Consider the following 13,430-nt stretch of genomic DNA (forward strand, 5'->3'; position numbering starts at 1 on the left):
TGCAACATTCCCTATGCGTAACATCCGTCTTCAAGCGACATTCATCTTCGTGCAACATTTCCTACGTGGGGGAGCTTTGCAGGGGGCAGCGAGCTAATTAGCTGGGGGGAAGTCGAGCTGCACAGCATGGTGGAGATCATCCTGGACCCGAGCATCCGCGATTGGGTGGTGCTGCCCATGGTCATCATCTTCGGCTGCTCGGCTATGGTGCGCCACTACGTCACGCTGCTGCTCAAGAGCGAGAAGATGGCCAGCGTCGAGCAGCTCATGCCCATGTACGTGGCGCCACACTGTGCTGACCTCTCGGTGCAGGGGGGGGGGGGGCACTTGCCGCTCTGCTTTAGGGGTCAAACGTATAAAGAATGCTGATCAGCGAGATGTTGCGGCCTGTCGATGACAGGAACACGGTCAAGCGCGCGCAGATCACGCGCATCAACTCCAAGTTCATCACGCCTGACGCCTTCGCCATGCGCAAGGTGGGAGCGGACGAGTTCAAGGGTCTCGAGGAATATATGGCTAACGTGTGGTCTTCTTGTGTCTGGACAGCACTACTTTACGGCGTCGCAGAAGAAGGACGGCATGAAGGGCGCGCTGCGCGAGAAGGTCAAGAGCGAGGCCATGAACCAGATGATGAACCCCAACAGCATGCTGGAGATGATGAAGGGCAACATGACCTTCATGGTGTCCAACTTCGTCATGATGGGGCTCATGAGCTACTTCTTCGGCGGCTTCGTGCTCGGTGCGTCGCCCCCCCCTGCCTGCTAGTGGATGCGTATCTTCATGCTAACTTGGACGACCTTATTGTGTGTGTGTGTGTGTGTATTTTACAGCTAAAGTGCCGTTTTCGCTGACGCAGAAGTTCAAGATGATGCTGCAGCGCGGCATTGAGCTCAAGTAAGAAGCGACTTTGCAAACTTTGTTGGTATCGCTTGCTGACGTCTTGCTCTTGCCGTTGCGTATTGTAGCACGCTGGACGTGTCGTACGTGTCGTCGGTGTCCTGGTACTTCCTCGTGAGCTTCGGCATGCGCGGTTTCCTCTCGCTCATCCTTGGCGAGCAGAGCGGTAAGTTGTGTTCGTGATTTGAACGGGCTTTGAAGGCGAAGATCTAACCGTTGTTCTGGTGCATGTTGATTGCCCCGCCTTTTTCCAGCGAGCGACGACACCAAGGCCATGCAGATGCAGATGGGCATGAATGCTGGCCCGAACATGGCCTTCGACGCCCCCAAGGTCTACAAGCAGGAGCGCGTGAGCCTCCGTCTGCACAACCACGACTGGGCGCTGGAGTTCGCCGAGAAGAAGCTGCTGGGCGAGCCCATTCCCGAGAAGCCCAAGGCGTCGGCTGCCTCGTCGTCCTACAGCTCGACGACGACGACCACCACCACCGAGAAGCGCGCGTCCAAGTACACCAAGATCTCCAAGAGGAAGTAGAGCAGCGATGGCAAGGCCGGCAGTCACTGCCTCGAGACGATAGGTTGAAATTCCAATGCTTTTTCGCGAATCACAACTTTCCAATTACCATTTCATGTGGCGCACATAGTGTATCCACCCTCGTGATTTGCTGAAAATCACATGGCTACACCAGAGTTTCCACCAATCCCAGCTCCGTTCTGGTGGTCCGCGCATCTTTGGAGCAACAGGCAATGCAATCGGAGATCCGTCGCCGCGTCATTCCTCGACTCGCTCTCGCCCCAGCAGCTCTCTGCCCCCCCCATCAATCCTCTAGCCATGGACGTCATCCGCAAGTACCTGAAGGTGCGTCCTCCTCCCTCGTCTTTGCTGTTCTATCATCCGCCACGTGTCTGACGTTTCCTGCCACTGCAGTCGGACCTGCCGCGCTACCTCAAGGGGCTGCCGCTGCCCCGCACTTTCTCGGGCTTCCTAAAGCTCAAGCAAGACGAGTGGCTGTACCTGGCGCCGCTGCTCATCACCATCTTCGTGCTGGGGCTGTCGCTCTTCGCCGGCAAGAGCAGCACCAAGCCTGGCCGCGTGAACCGCAAGGTGCAGCTGGAGAAGGAGAAGGTCGTGGACTTCGTGTCCGTGCCCGACGTGGAGGACGTGATCAAGGAGAAGGGCAAGTGCACGGTCTGCCGCTGCTGGAAGTCCAAGAAGTTCCCGTTCTGCGACGGCGCCCACATGAAGCACAACAAAGAGACGGGCGACAACGTCGGCCCGCTCGTGCTCACGGCCAAGAAGGACTAAGGAGCCTCCTGTTAGAGCAGACTGGCGTTGCCCTTTTAGCTGGAGCGTCGACTGTGCGTGCTGCTGTTATGTGTGACTGATGGTGCTTGCTTCGGATAAAAGCAAACATGGTCCATTCACATCCTCTCGCTCGAGTGTTATTTTTTGGCTCCGCTCGTGTTGTTGCGCTGTGCTGCACACCACAACACAGCGTGGTGAGAAATACACAGGCGCTGCAATCATAGCTGGCTCGGAGAGAGTGTAACACTTCGCCCCCGGCTCATGGCAAGTTGAACATCTTCAAGTGACCTTTTCAGAAACCCAAGCAACAACTGCAGTTTTACAGCACGGAGTGCGGTACTAAGGTCGGTGGCACTATGACACTATCTTTTGCTGTTTGTGGTGCGAGTCGCAACTTGCGACTCACAAGCTTCTAAGGCATCGGGGAAGTCGCCAGCTTGCTCCTCACCAGCCAATGCATGTACCGGTACAACCAACCCGCACGTAAGGCTAAGCCTACACAGCCAAAAACGCTCACGTTCCTGGCCTTGTCCTCTTCTCGGGTCCTCGCACGTCCAATGTAAACACCGTTTGGGATTGAAGAACACGCGTTGAGCTTGTCGTGCTTCGGACGACCCGAATCTAGGGCGTCGTTCTGTAGCTGTAGCTCGCCGTGAACTGGAGTAAATCAACTGTTTTAGTCCTTTGGGCTTGGACGTTAGTCACGGAGGACGCTCAATTGCTTGCAAGCGCGACTAGCTCGCTCTATGAGTCGGCTGTCAAGCCCCACGCCACGTGCTTGACAGGACGTGAAACTTCCATCACGGAGGCCATTCCAGCACCATCGACCATCGACTGCTTCTCAAAGCACTTCAACTGCAGCCAGCACCGATCGCGCCGGCTTTGGCTCGAGGCGACACCATCGGCGGACCTCCGCGCCGAGAGCTCGCCTCCAGCCATTTCTTCGCCGCCTTGGGATGGGCTCCGTCCATGTGTGTAGAGCTTTGCGCTAGCCTCTGTAGTCTCATGAATCAGGTCCGCCAACGCACCGAGCAATCGACAATCTCCTGTACGATCCGCCAAGGCTTCATTCACGAGCAAGCTGCCAAGGGGTTCCTGTAGCGAGCGCTGCAGAAACTTTTTTCTCGGTTTTTCCCACTTCCTCGGTGAGCAGCAACGCAGCTCAACTCCCCGAGCCTCGCCTCGCCTCAACACTTGAGCTGGAGAGGACGGATGCCACGTACGAGGGCCCGTTACTGCACTCGATCAGCGTGGAGTCGAGCCGCACGTGCGTGGCAAAGCTGGGCCCGAGTGTAGCGTCGAGACTCGCCTGCATATGGCGACTCGCCATTGGCGAGCCGGTTTTCGCCTTTGAGAGCTCCTCGCTCTGGTCGACACCTCCTGCTGCGCCCGTGCACAGCCTGGACCCACAGACGCGGCGGTCCCGCCGGCGCATCCATCCGAGAGCGGCGGCGACAGCCACGCACGCGCCTCATCAGCTCTCTCGCATTTTCCCGCTCGCCGTCGAGCGCTGTGAGAGCGAGTGACTCGGAGTGAGTGGACGAAGCTGCAGGCTCCAGGCTTAGATCCAGCTCCGGCGTCTCGAAGCGAGCTTCAACCAAAGTCTCAATTGAGGGGTGACCTCGCCTATCCATCGGGTGCAACTAGTACCGGTACAGTAGAGCTCTGCCAACGCCCAGCACAGACTCCGAGGCGCCATGGAGATCCAGCAGCGCAAGCGGGTGGCCATCCCCTCGTCCTTCTTCCCCGTGGACGAGAGTCTGCTCCCGCAATTGAACATCTCGCCGGCGCAGCACGAGGAGCTCCGTCGGTATGCGCTGCAGGCAGCGCTGGACACGGTCCGCGACGGCCCGACGTGGGGGCGGTCCAACATCGAGCACGCGGTCTCGAACGGCTGGAAGGTGCTGACGGCTCGACCCACGGCCTGCTTCATGACCAAGCGGCAGACCAAGAAGAAGAAGAGGAACAGCAGCAAGCGAACAATTCAGATGCAGCAGCTACAGCACCAGCAGAGCGGAGAGCAGCAGGAGGACGACGATAAACGCACCACCCCGCCCACCCCGCGCGTGACAGTACCCGGACTCTCGAGCCTCGGAAGTTTCCACGGCACGGACCTTGTGCGCAATGCGATGCCCTTCCAACCGTTCGCCCCCGTACCGATGGAGTCGACGAGTGGGCAGCACTTTATGGCTCACGCGGTTCTCCCCAACTCGCTCGAGGACGTCATGAACACGCTCTACTGCGAGCACACTCGGGAGATGCGAGCCTTGAAGAAGAAGGTGTACGGAGAAGGGGCTTTGGACTGCTGCGTGCTGCAGACTCTGGAAGGAGCGACGCTCGAAGACCCCTTCTGGTACCTCGGACTCAAGTGGCTGGCCCTGCGCTCCCCTATGCAGGCGCTGATGGCGAGTCGCGAGTTCGTCTACCTCGAGCACTTGGGCACGCACGTGGATCCGGAAACGGGTCGTCGGATGCTGTACCGAGTGGCTCAGTCCGTGCACATTCGAGGTTACGGTGGTCAGGACTCGTACTTCGGCCTCACGCGTGGACACATTGAAGCCGCGTTCGTGTACTGGATGGACGATGAGAACGAAGTGAGGAACCCGCTGCTCCACGTGTGCGCTAAGGGCCGTCTCCACATGAAGGGGAGTATGCCGGACAGTGTCGTGTACAAAGTTCTCAAGTCGTTCTGGCGCTCGGAGCGCTCGTTATTCACTGCAGGCAGGTCGTCCGGATCATCTATTGGCATCACTATCAACGGCCTTGAAGAACGCCCGAAGGTAACGAAGAAGAAGAAGAAAAAGAAGAAAAAGTCTCGACGACGTAAGGTTCCAACGGGCCCGCCGCTCGAGATGGCGCAGGAGTGGGTGGCCGATGAACTCCGTCCTCGCTGCTCGGTGTGCAACAAGAAGTTCCGCATCGTAAGGCGCTTCAAGCACCACTGCCGTGCATGCGGTGAGGTCATTTGTGGCGAGTGCACGTTCCAGCATCGAGTCAATGTGCGCGCCACTCAAAGCTTCCGGGGCTTGCGAGGCACGATCGGAACGACGAATACAGACTCGAGGCGCAGCAAGAAAGAACCCCCGCGTCCTAACTTCGACGAGACTATGACCTGCAGTTTTGACAACCAGGTGATGGAGGAGAAAGAGCAGGAGGCGAGCAATGGCGGGGGTGAATTCGACGCGAGTCAAAGTCTGGTGAAGGCGAGGAAGGCTGTTAATGGCCCGTTGGAGACAGCCGTGCTAGGCGGGGAGTCGGTGGTGTGCGTGGTGATGGCCAAGGTGTGCATTCGGTGTCTACAGAGCGTCCCGCTGGTGAACAAGTCATCGCAGCGACGAAGACACAGTGAGATGGCCCTCAGCTCAGCGCTCCCTGCTGAGATTGCGGAGGGCGATGAGTTCGATTTCGAGGAGAAGTTCCCGGTGCGTCCACAGACCTGGACACCGGACAATAGAGAAGTCGAGGAGCTCGATGGACTTGATGATGACCTGGGTCAGGCCGGCGAGCAGGACCTCCCGATGCTGATGATGGACGACACCGACGCCGAGAGTGTGGACGATCTCACGGAGATGAAGAGGAGACCGGGGTCGTACGCCTTTGATACGAGACCGGGGTCGTCCATGTTTGCGCGGCCTGGATCGTACGCTCAGGAGTGGAATGGGGAGGATGGCGGACTCGACAGCTACGCCAACCATGAACGCGTGATGATTTTGTCGCCGCACGCGCTATCAACTACCTCGTCGGTGACGTCTACGCAGATGAAGGAGCTCTTGGAGAGGGACGAGAGCAGCCACGACAGCAGTGGCCACTCGGAGCACTACGACGTCCCCAGCGACGTTGACTGTGACAACGAGTCAATCCAGTTCTACCCCACGCAGACGGACGAGTCCAAGCCAGCCGCCGACGAAAGTCAAGGCCGCATGAGCAGCTACACGTCGGTCTTCGACCCAACCTGCCTATTTGAGCTCAAGGATGAAGAAGACGAACTCACGGCCAGCGCAGCGGCGGCTACAGCGACTGTCAGCGCCACCGAGAAGGTGCTGCGCCGTATGCGTGATCTACAGGACGAAGCCCTGTACCACAACCGACAGGTTCCATCGCCGTCCTCGTCCACGACGTCGCTGTATAGCGAAGACGACAAGTGTAGTGAGGCTAACGAGCCACTGCAAGACCTTCGCCAAGCACTCGCCCAAGTGGAGAGCTCGCTTGCTGACCAAGCGAGAATTCTCTTCACACTAGAGCAGGAGCGCAAGAAGGACGCCGCCGTTGCTTAGGAAGACACTCGTTAGACGGAAAACATGTTATTCGGACTGTATTCGTTGTCAATCAAGCGTTTGCTAGAAAGTGTTCGTTCATGCGTCGACATTTCACGCTAGCAAGCAAGAACTTGGTTGCATTTTGTCTGCTTGCTGTCAATGTCGTGCTCTTATGCTACAGGAGTTCTACGAAGACCGCATGGAGAGCGGAGTGAACATCGCGTCGGCTCTCGGGGTCGGCGCAGTTTGGGTCGAGCCCGGGTACAGCAGCGATGAACGCGCCTCGGAGGACATTTCACCCGCAGTCGTGACTGCCGTCGTCCTCGCAACGGTGTCGTCTTCAGGCGATCGAGCCATCTTGCTGCGCTGCTCCGTGATGGAACGGATCAGTGCCTCCTGCTGTGCGATGGATCGCTCCACCTGCTCCAATTGATCCGGGATCGACAGTGACCGAAGCTTCGAGCTCCCCTCCGACTGGCGCGCAGTGGTTGATGGTCGTCGAGGGGCTGTCGGGGGGATCGCGTCGCTCTGGTTCGTGGAGCTAACACCTCGTCCACGATTGCTCAGTCGGTTGACGTCTTCACCGTCTTCGTCGCGCTTGGGCGTCGGCAGCAGGAGGTCATCGAAGTTGAAGCTCGTGTTGCCTCCATTGAAGAGATGGCTCGGTCTCGCAGGAGGGGACTCTCCGCCGTTGTTCAGGTCGTCTTCATCGTAGAGAAGAATGCTGCGACGCAAGTTCTTCTTTTTCTCGCGCGCCATGTGCATCTGACGCATACGCTCGACACGAGCCGAGTATTCCTCGTCGGTCTCTTCAATGTCGTCCTCCTCACCACGCTCCGCAGCGTTGTTCATGAGTTCATCGTCCGCAGCGTACCTGCCACCGGGGAAAAAGCCCCGCATCGGACCAGGCTGCAGTCCGATGTTGTCAGCCAGGGAGCCCTGCAGCACCAGAGGAAATTGCTTGATCATGGTGGGCGCAGCGTAAAAGTTGGTGGCTCCCCGCATCGTGCCCTTGCGCTCCTGGCGAATGCTGAACATGCACTTCTTGCATAATTTCACGTTGTTCACGGCCGGGTATCCATTGGGGCGGGTCTCTTCCAGACTCTTCTTGGCCGGTTGCTTCAGCAGGACGCTCAGAGGACGTCCTTCGAGCTGCGTGCCATTGCGATGAGAACGGCGAGCTCGGATGGCGTCGCTCTCGTTGTTGTCTCCTTCATCCTCGTCATCTCCGTCGGGATTTGGGGCGGAGGACGGCGGGGCAACGAGCGGGAGGGTGATCATACAGCGGGAGCACATGACCTCGCCACACATGCGGCAGTGGTGGCGATGGCGCCGAACGATGCCAAAACTCTTGAAGCACACAAAACACACCTTGCGCTGGTGGTCGGGCACCCAGCTCGGCTGCGGGTTGATGGACATTCGGCCCATTTCGAAGATTGGCGGGAACCCTGACAGCGGCAGAGCGGCGGGGCCGTGTGCCGTGACTTCCGAGCCGCTCATCGTACTCTGACTCTGGCCGAGACTCTGGCCAGACTGGGAATGGGTCAGCGCTGCCGGTGGGTGCGGGAAGATCATGCCGTGCTTCATGATGTACTTGATGTCGGCGCAGTACTCGATGCGCACTACGGTCGGCGCGAACTGTGACAAGAAGGCGCTGCCCAGCCACGCACTCGCTCGACCTCCCGGATCCAACGAGCCTTCAGAAAACACCTTGACCGCATTCACTTTCGAGTCGAAGGCGTACGTGGTGATAATGGAGAGATGGCCGCGTACGAACCGGAGCTTCGACGGGTCCACGCCGTCGCTTGGTCTGTCGTGGCCCACGATCTGCGTCAACGGAGGCAGGATGTCGTCTCCCACGGACTGCATGACCTTGACGAGCACCTTGGTTCCATCCTCTGTGGTCACAGTCTTCGCGTACTCGTAGTAGGCGTGATCTCTGGGAGAGAAGAACCTCGCAGGCCCACTCGGAGACGCGAACGCGATCCACTTGATGCCGAAGAAGCGGAACGGGTCGTCCTCCGTCTGCGCCTCCAGCACCTGCAGCACCGCCGCGTCCAGGAAGTAGTCGCGGAACAAGTAGGCGCTGATGGAGCGCTCGTCCAGCGTCGTGTCGCTGTACTTGCCGTACTCGACGTCCTGCAGCGTCAGTCCCGGGATGCGTCCGGAGGCTACGAACTGGTGCGCGATCGCGCTGCGGCGGTGCGGGTCCTTCCGCTTGTACACTGCGAGGTGCGGCTTGGCGCTGTGCAGCTTCCACTGCTTGGGGTCGTCGAAGATCTGCTTGGTGCCGTTCCACGCCGCCCTGGACTTGAGCAGACAGCCCGCGATGAGCTCCTCGGCCTGGTCGCGCATGGCCGCCTGCTGCGCCTCGGTGATCTCCACGCGCGGGATGACCTCGTCCATCCGCGGCAGCTTGGCCACGTGCTTGCTCTTGGAGCGGCCCGGCAGCTTGAGCTTACGCCGCATCGTGGGCCGCGGCCGCGGCTGCGGCTGCGGCGACACGGTGTATCCCGGATTCCAGGGAGCCGCCGAGGGCTTGGACGGTCGCTGGATCTGGGACCGAGAGAGCGGCGCGTCCGAGAGACTCGAGCGCTCGCTCTCCACGAGCACGGGCTCGGACGCCCGGTAGTCCAGCAGCATCCTGCCACTGCCGCGGTCCATGGCGCTGCTGCTGTTCACAGTGCCAGAGCTCGCCGTCTTGCTGTCCATGCAGCGGCGCGCGCTCTCCCGAGTTCTTGACGGACTGACAACTGGAGTGCAGGCCGTCGTCTACTGCAGTGGCCAGATGCCTGCGCTAAAATGTCGCCGGCTGGGAGCTGAACCTGCTGCGCCTGAGCCTGAGCCTGCAAGTTGAGATGAGACCATCAATTTCACGCGTGTTCATAATGTCGCTAAACCTGCTCCCTACCGATTGTTCCTGCTCCAAGCGGAGACTTTAGCTTGCTTGCCGGCGGGCCGCGTGGATTGCGAAGTGTGACGACGCTTTAGGGGGGACCGAGGAGATCGATCGACCACACTCCCGATGCTGCGACGCGGAGGACGACAAAAGCGGTGCCACTCTCAGCACTTGGTCTCCGGCTCGCTTTAACTGCTGGAATGTATGCCCGCGTCGTTTTTGCAGTGCGAATATTCGGTTCGACGAAAGACAGTTGATACATCGAAAAGTTTGCTTATTGCGCTGATCGACACGCGCGTATCCGCTGTGCACATGCATTGCGGCCAACAACCGTAAATAGTTGTGCTGCGAGGAAGGAAGCTCCCAGCCCGGCGCGATCGCAGCTGCAGGACAGACCGGGCTCAGATTCCTGTGGCTCTTGTAGACGCCGACGTCGCGCCAGTTCGAGGCGGCAATTAGAGACCGTCTCGCTGCTGGCACCACGGAAGCCCCGAGTTCAACGTTGCAGACGGCGGACTGCACTGGAAACCGTCGTAGCTTAATCGCAGACGCCAACGGAGGTTGGTTGATGTTCCTGCATCAACGGGCGCTGGACGATTCTCGCTCTCGCGGCTTCTTTACTGAGGCGACTGCAAGCCTCCAAGCAGCAACGACGTCATGCACGCCGTGCCGTCACCGCCGACACGCTGGAAAGCCCGGCGAAGGTGAAGCCTGGCTATCCATGGCGACAAGTCCCGCCAGCGAAACGAAACACCAGCGACCAGTCCGCGCCCGCGTTTAACCAGGATATTCGCGTTAAAAACAGCGAAAAAGCCCCACAACCACGCGAGCCACGTCACTCGCACTTAGCATAGGTGAACTACCACATCACTCCGTACACACAAATATATCACTAAAGTGACATGCGCGCGCACTTCGAGGTATCAATCGGCAGCATGGAAGCCTCCATCAGTGGCAGCGCCGAGCACGACGGCGCCGTGCGGGAGACAGCGTCCGACGCGTCGCTGTGCAAGCTGTCGGCCAGCCAGCTGGGCTACTACGCGGACCCGTTCGTGCAGTTCTTCGTCAAGGCTCCGTCGCGCCGCATGCCCATCATCAACCGCGGCTACTACGCCCGCGTGGCCGCCGTCGAGTCGCTCGTGCGCAAGTTCCTGGGCGCCGCCCAGCACAAGTCCCAGGTTGTGATCCTCGGTGCAGGGCTGGACACCATGTTCTTCCGCCTCAAGAGCGCTGAGCTGCTCGCCAACTGCGAGTACTTTGAGCTGGACTTCCCCGACGTAACCATGCACAAGGTGAGCACGATCAAGCGCCGCAAGCTGCTCAACGGGCTGCTGGGGCTCGGCGCCGCGCCGGACTTTATGGCTGCAGTGTCGTCCGGCTATACGGAGCTTAACGTACCCGGGTACCACTTGCTGCCGTGCGACTTGAGGGACCTGGACGCCACAACCGCCAAGCTGGAGGCCGCGGGCATCGACCGCAGCGTCCCCACGCTGTTTGTGTCCGAGTGCGTGCTGATCTATGTGGAGGCCAAGTTTTCCACGCAGCTGGTGGTGTGGGCTGCGTCCTACTTTGACGATGTGAGCTTCGCGCTGTACGAGCAGATCCTGCCCGACGACGCGTTCGGGAAGGTTATGATGGCGAATATCAAGGCGCGCGGGTGCGATCTGCTGAGTATCCACGACTTCCCCACGGTTGAAGCGCAGATCACACGCTTCACGGATCACAACTACGAGGTGGCGCAGTGCTGGGATATGAACAAGATCTACTACCACTACTTAGATGCGGCGGAGCGATCAAAGTACGTGTTACTAGTATATGCGATGAACTCGTGCTTATGATAAAGAGACTGACGTGGTGGTTTGTGTGTTTTGTTAGGCGAGAGAGACTTGAGATCTTCGACGAGCTGGAGGAGTTCCACCTGCTGCAAGCTCACTACTGCGTTGTTGTCGCCAGCAAACTCGCGTCGACTCCAGCCGCGCACGCGTTGGCGCTGAGCGACGTAAAAGCATAAGAGCTAGCATTAGTTGACTACCTACCACAGCAGTGTGCATGTTGAAGTGGGACCTCGTAACCAGAAGATAGCAAAATAAACAAACCGCAAACGGATGAAAGCGGATCGAATTGCTGCGCTGCTGCTGGCTGGCTACCTATCTACCTACCTACATTCTCCTATCTGCAAACGACTCAACGCGTACGCACGATTGAAATACATTGCTTTCCGTCGCATGCAAGGTCGGGCCACTCGACCCGATGGCCTACTCGCACCAGCGCGCTGCTCCCACCGCCCTCACCCGTGACACCTTGTCCTCCGCCACTTCCAGTCGTTCCGTATAGATTTCCTCTTCGCCCCCTTAACACCTGAATGCCCCTTCAGCGCCAAAGCGATCATTTCCTTGCCATTCAACGCGTTGCCGCTTTAGCGCACGAGGGTGAGACTACTGGATTACCCGATTGAGCGACTTACTGGTTGACGGCGCACTCGTCCACAATGCGCGCGAATCTGTGAATGTGGTTGATAAAGAACTCGCCCGTGCGCTGGTTGCTCGCCTCCTCGTCGATCAGAACCAGGTCGTTGTTCAGGTAGAAGTGCACGTCCGACTTGAGGCGCGAGCCGCTGACCTTGAGGGCCATCAGCTCAGCGCGAGCAAGCTCGACGTCCACGCCGCGGAAAGCCGCCAGCTTCTCCAGGTCGATGGAGCGGTACAGCTTAATGTACGAACGCACGGCCGGGATGTGCTGCTGACGGGCGACCATGTCGTTGAAGGCCTTCTGCTGTCGCTGCGAGGCCTCGGCGCTGCGGTTGACGGGGGCCTCACCCTCCACGGCGACGGCGGGCAGGATGAACTTGGGGCACGAGAAGCCGAAGAGCTCGCTCAGGGCCGAGATGTCGCCCTTCTGCAGCTTGCTCTGCTTGTCACCGTACTTCTCACGGATGAGCGAGTGGATCTGGTCGTTGACGCGCTGGCCGGGGCACAGGAAAAGGGCGATGGCCACCAGGGCCATGGCCTTCTCCGTGAGCTTGTGCAGCTGCTCGTAGTCGGCGAAGCGCGAGTAGTAGTTGCGGTTGCGGTTCACCTGCAGGATAATGGTCGAGAACGAGCGGATCGCGGCGGCGAAGTCCTCGAGCATGAGCTGGGCGAAACCCATGTGGTAGAACACCGAGACGTGGCAGCCGGGGGACTTTTCGTAGATCTGGGCCGTGGTCTTGGCGTCGCCGCGCGCGCTCTTGTTGGCCAGGTCGATGGGCTCGAGCAGCTTGAGCGACGTGTAGTAGTCGCCGAACAGCACGTGAGCGCGGGCCAGCGTGATGAGACTGAAGTATCCGAGCTCCTTGACGACCTTGGACGGGGCCTGGGCGCCCTCCTCCTCCTTGAGGATCTCCACGATCTTGGAGTGACGCACCAGCGCGTGCAGGTAGCCCAGCACCTTGCTCGTGTCCCAGATAAAGAGGTTCTCCTGGTACGACGCGATCTCGGCCTCGCCCTTGGTGGCCACCTTGGCGCGGTACTGGCAGTACGTCTGGTACTGGTACACGAACTCGCCGACGATGTCGAAGACCCACTGCGAGGGCAGCGCCTCGAGCTCGAGCGAGCCGTCCAGCACGCCGTCGAAGATGGCCACGTACGTCTCCCAGGACGCCACCTTCATGTCCATGCCCGGCTGAAGGCGCGAGAAGAGGTGGCGGAAGTAGATCTGCTTGTACAGCAGCAGGAAGGTCGGGTCCTCGTCCACGAGCGACTCCACGGCGCTGGGCTCGGGCCACGACGCCTGCTTGAAGTAGTTGTTGGTCAGGTTGTGGAACTCGCGGTCGTACAGGCGCGCCATCTCCGCCACGTTGCCCGAGATGAGGTGCGTGTACATGTGCGAGAACCAGCTCTTGACCGTCTCCGGCAGCAGAAAGTCCGCGGGCTTCTCATCGCGACGGTCCGCCATGCTTCTTGCTGCTCTTGCTACCTGCTACCTGCCTGCTTGGGGCTGCTGGGCGTGCTGTTATGCCGTCGGGGCGCCCGAAATGACTGGTTTTGGCTCGGACCGCTCGGCGCGACCAACAATTCCTGAGGGCGACCCCCCGTCC

General features: G+C 59.6%; 5 protein-coding genes across 5 annotated transcripts; 3 read left to right on the forward strand and 2 right to left on the reverse strand.

The window, feature by feature from the left end:
- Nucleotides 1-117: 117 nt before the first annotated feature.
- Nucleotides 118-1,429, forward strand: PHYSODRAFT_474109 (hypothetical protein; the record flags this gene model as incomplete). Its single annotated transcript, XM_009515642.1, has 6 exons — nucleotides 118-275; nucleotides 401-476; nucleotides 547-739; nucleotides 831-894; nucleotides 966-1,063; nucleotides 1,152-1,429. Coding segments are annotated over 6 exons (867 nt in total), but the record flags the coding sequence as incomplete, so codon positions are not given.
- A 266-nt stretch (nucleotides 1,430-1,695) lies between these two features.
- PHYSODRAFT_353334 (hypothetical protein) lies at nucleotides 1,696-2,327 on the forward strand. The gene is made up of 2 exons (XM_009515643.1): nucleotides 1,696-1,753; nucleotides 1,823-2,327. The coding sequence occupies exons 1-2, from the start codon at nucleotides 1,727-1,729 to the stop codon at nucleotides 2,198-2,200; spliced, it is 405 nt and encodes a 134-aa protein (XP_009513938.1). The 5' UTR covers nucleotides 1,696-1,726; the 3' UTR covers nucleotides 2,201-2,327.
- A 2,373-nt stretch (nucleotides 2,328-4,700) lies between these two features.
- Nucleotides 4,701-9,189, reverse strand: PHYSODRAFT_353335 (hypothetical protein). Its single transcript, XM_009515644.1, has one exon. The coding sequence runs from the start codon at nucleotides 9,166-9,168 to the stop codon at nucleotides 6,643-6,645; it is 2,526 nt and encodes an 841-aa protein (XP_009513939.1). The 5' UTR covers nucleotides 9,169-9,189; the 3' UTR covers nucleotides 4,701-6,642.
- A 1,101-nt stretch (nucleotides 9,190-10,290) lies between these two features.
- On the forward strand, nucleotides 10,291-11,366 carry PHYSODRAFT_475012 (hypothetical protein; the record flags this gene model as incomplete). Its single annotated transcript, XM_009515645.1, has 2 exons — nucleotides 10,291-11,153; nucleotides 11,231-11,366. The coding sequence occupies 2 exons, from the start codon at nucleotides 10,291-10,293 to the stop codon at nucleotides 11,364-11,366; spliced, it is 999 nt and encodes a 332-aa protein (XP_009513940.1).
- Nucleotides 11,367-11,815: 449 nt separating this feature from the next.
- PHYSODRAFT_551923 (hypothetical protein) lies at nucleotides 11,816-13,334 on the reverse strand (the record flags this gene model as incomplete). The annotated part of the gene is made up of 1 exon (XM_009515646.1): nucleotides 11,816-13,334. The coding sequence occupies exon 1, from the start codon at nucleotides 13,286-13,288 to the stop codon at nucleotides 11,816-11,818; it is 1,473 nt and encodes a 490-aa protein (XP_009513941.1). The 5' UTR covers nucleotides 13,289-13,334.
- Between the last annotated feature and the right edge of the window lie 96 nt (nucleotides 13,335-13,430).

This window comes from Phytophthora sojae (assembly GCF_000149755.1).
Source record: "Phytophthora sojae unplaced genomic scaffold PHYSOscaffold_1, whole genome shotgun sequence".
Classification (NCBI taxonomy): Eukaryota; Oomycota; class Peronosporomycetes; order Peronosporales; family Peronosporaceae; genus Phytophthora; species Phytophthora sojae.

What these genes read in the sequence shown, in the direction of transcription:
- PHYSODRAFT_353334 (XM_009515643.1), top strand. Translation starts at nt 1,727, where the DNA reads ATGGACGTCATCCGCAAGTACCTGAAG. An exon ending in TCATCCGCAAGTACCTGAAG is followed by an intron (nt 1,754 to 1,822) that starts GTGCGTCCTCCT and finishes CTGCCACTGCAG; the next exon opens with TCGGACCTGCCGCGCTACCT.
- PHYSODRAFT_353335 (XM_009515644.1), bottom strand. Translation starts at nt 9,168, where the DNA reads ATGGACAGCAAGACGGCGAGCTCTGGCACTGTGAACAGCAGCAGCGCC.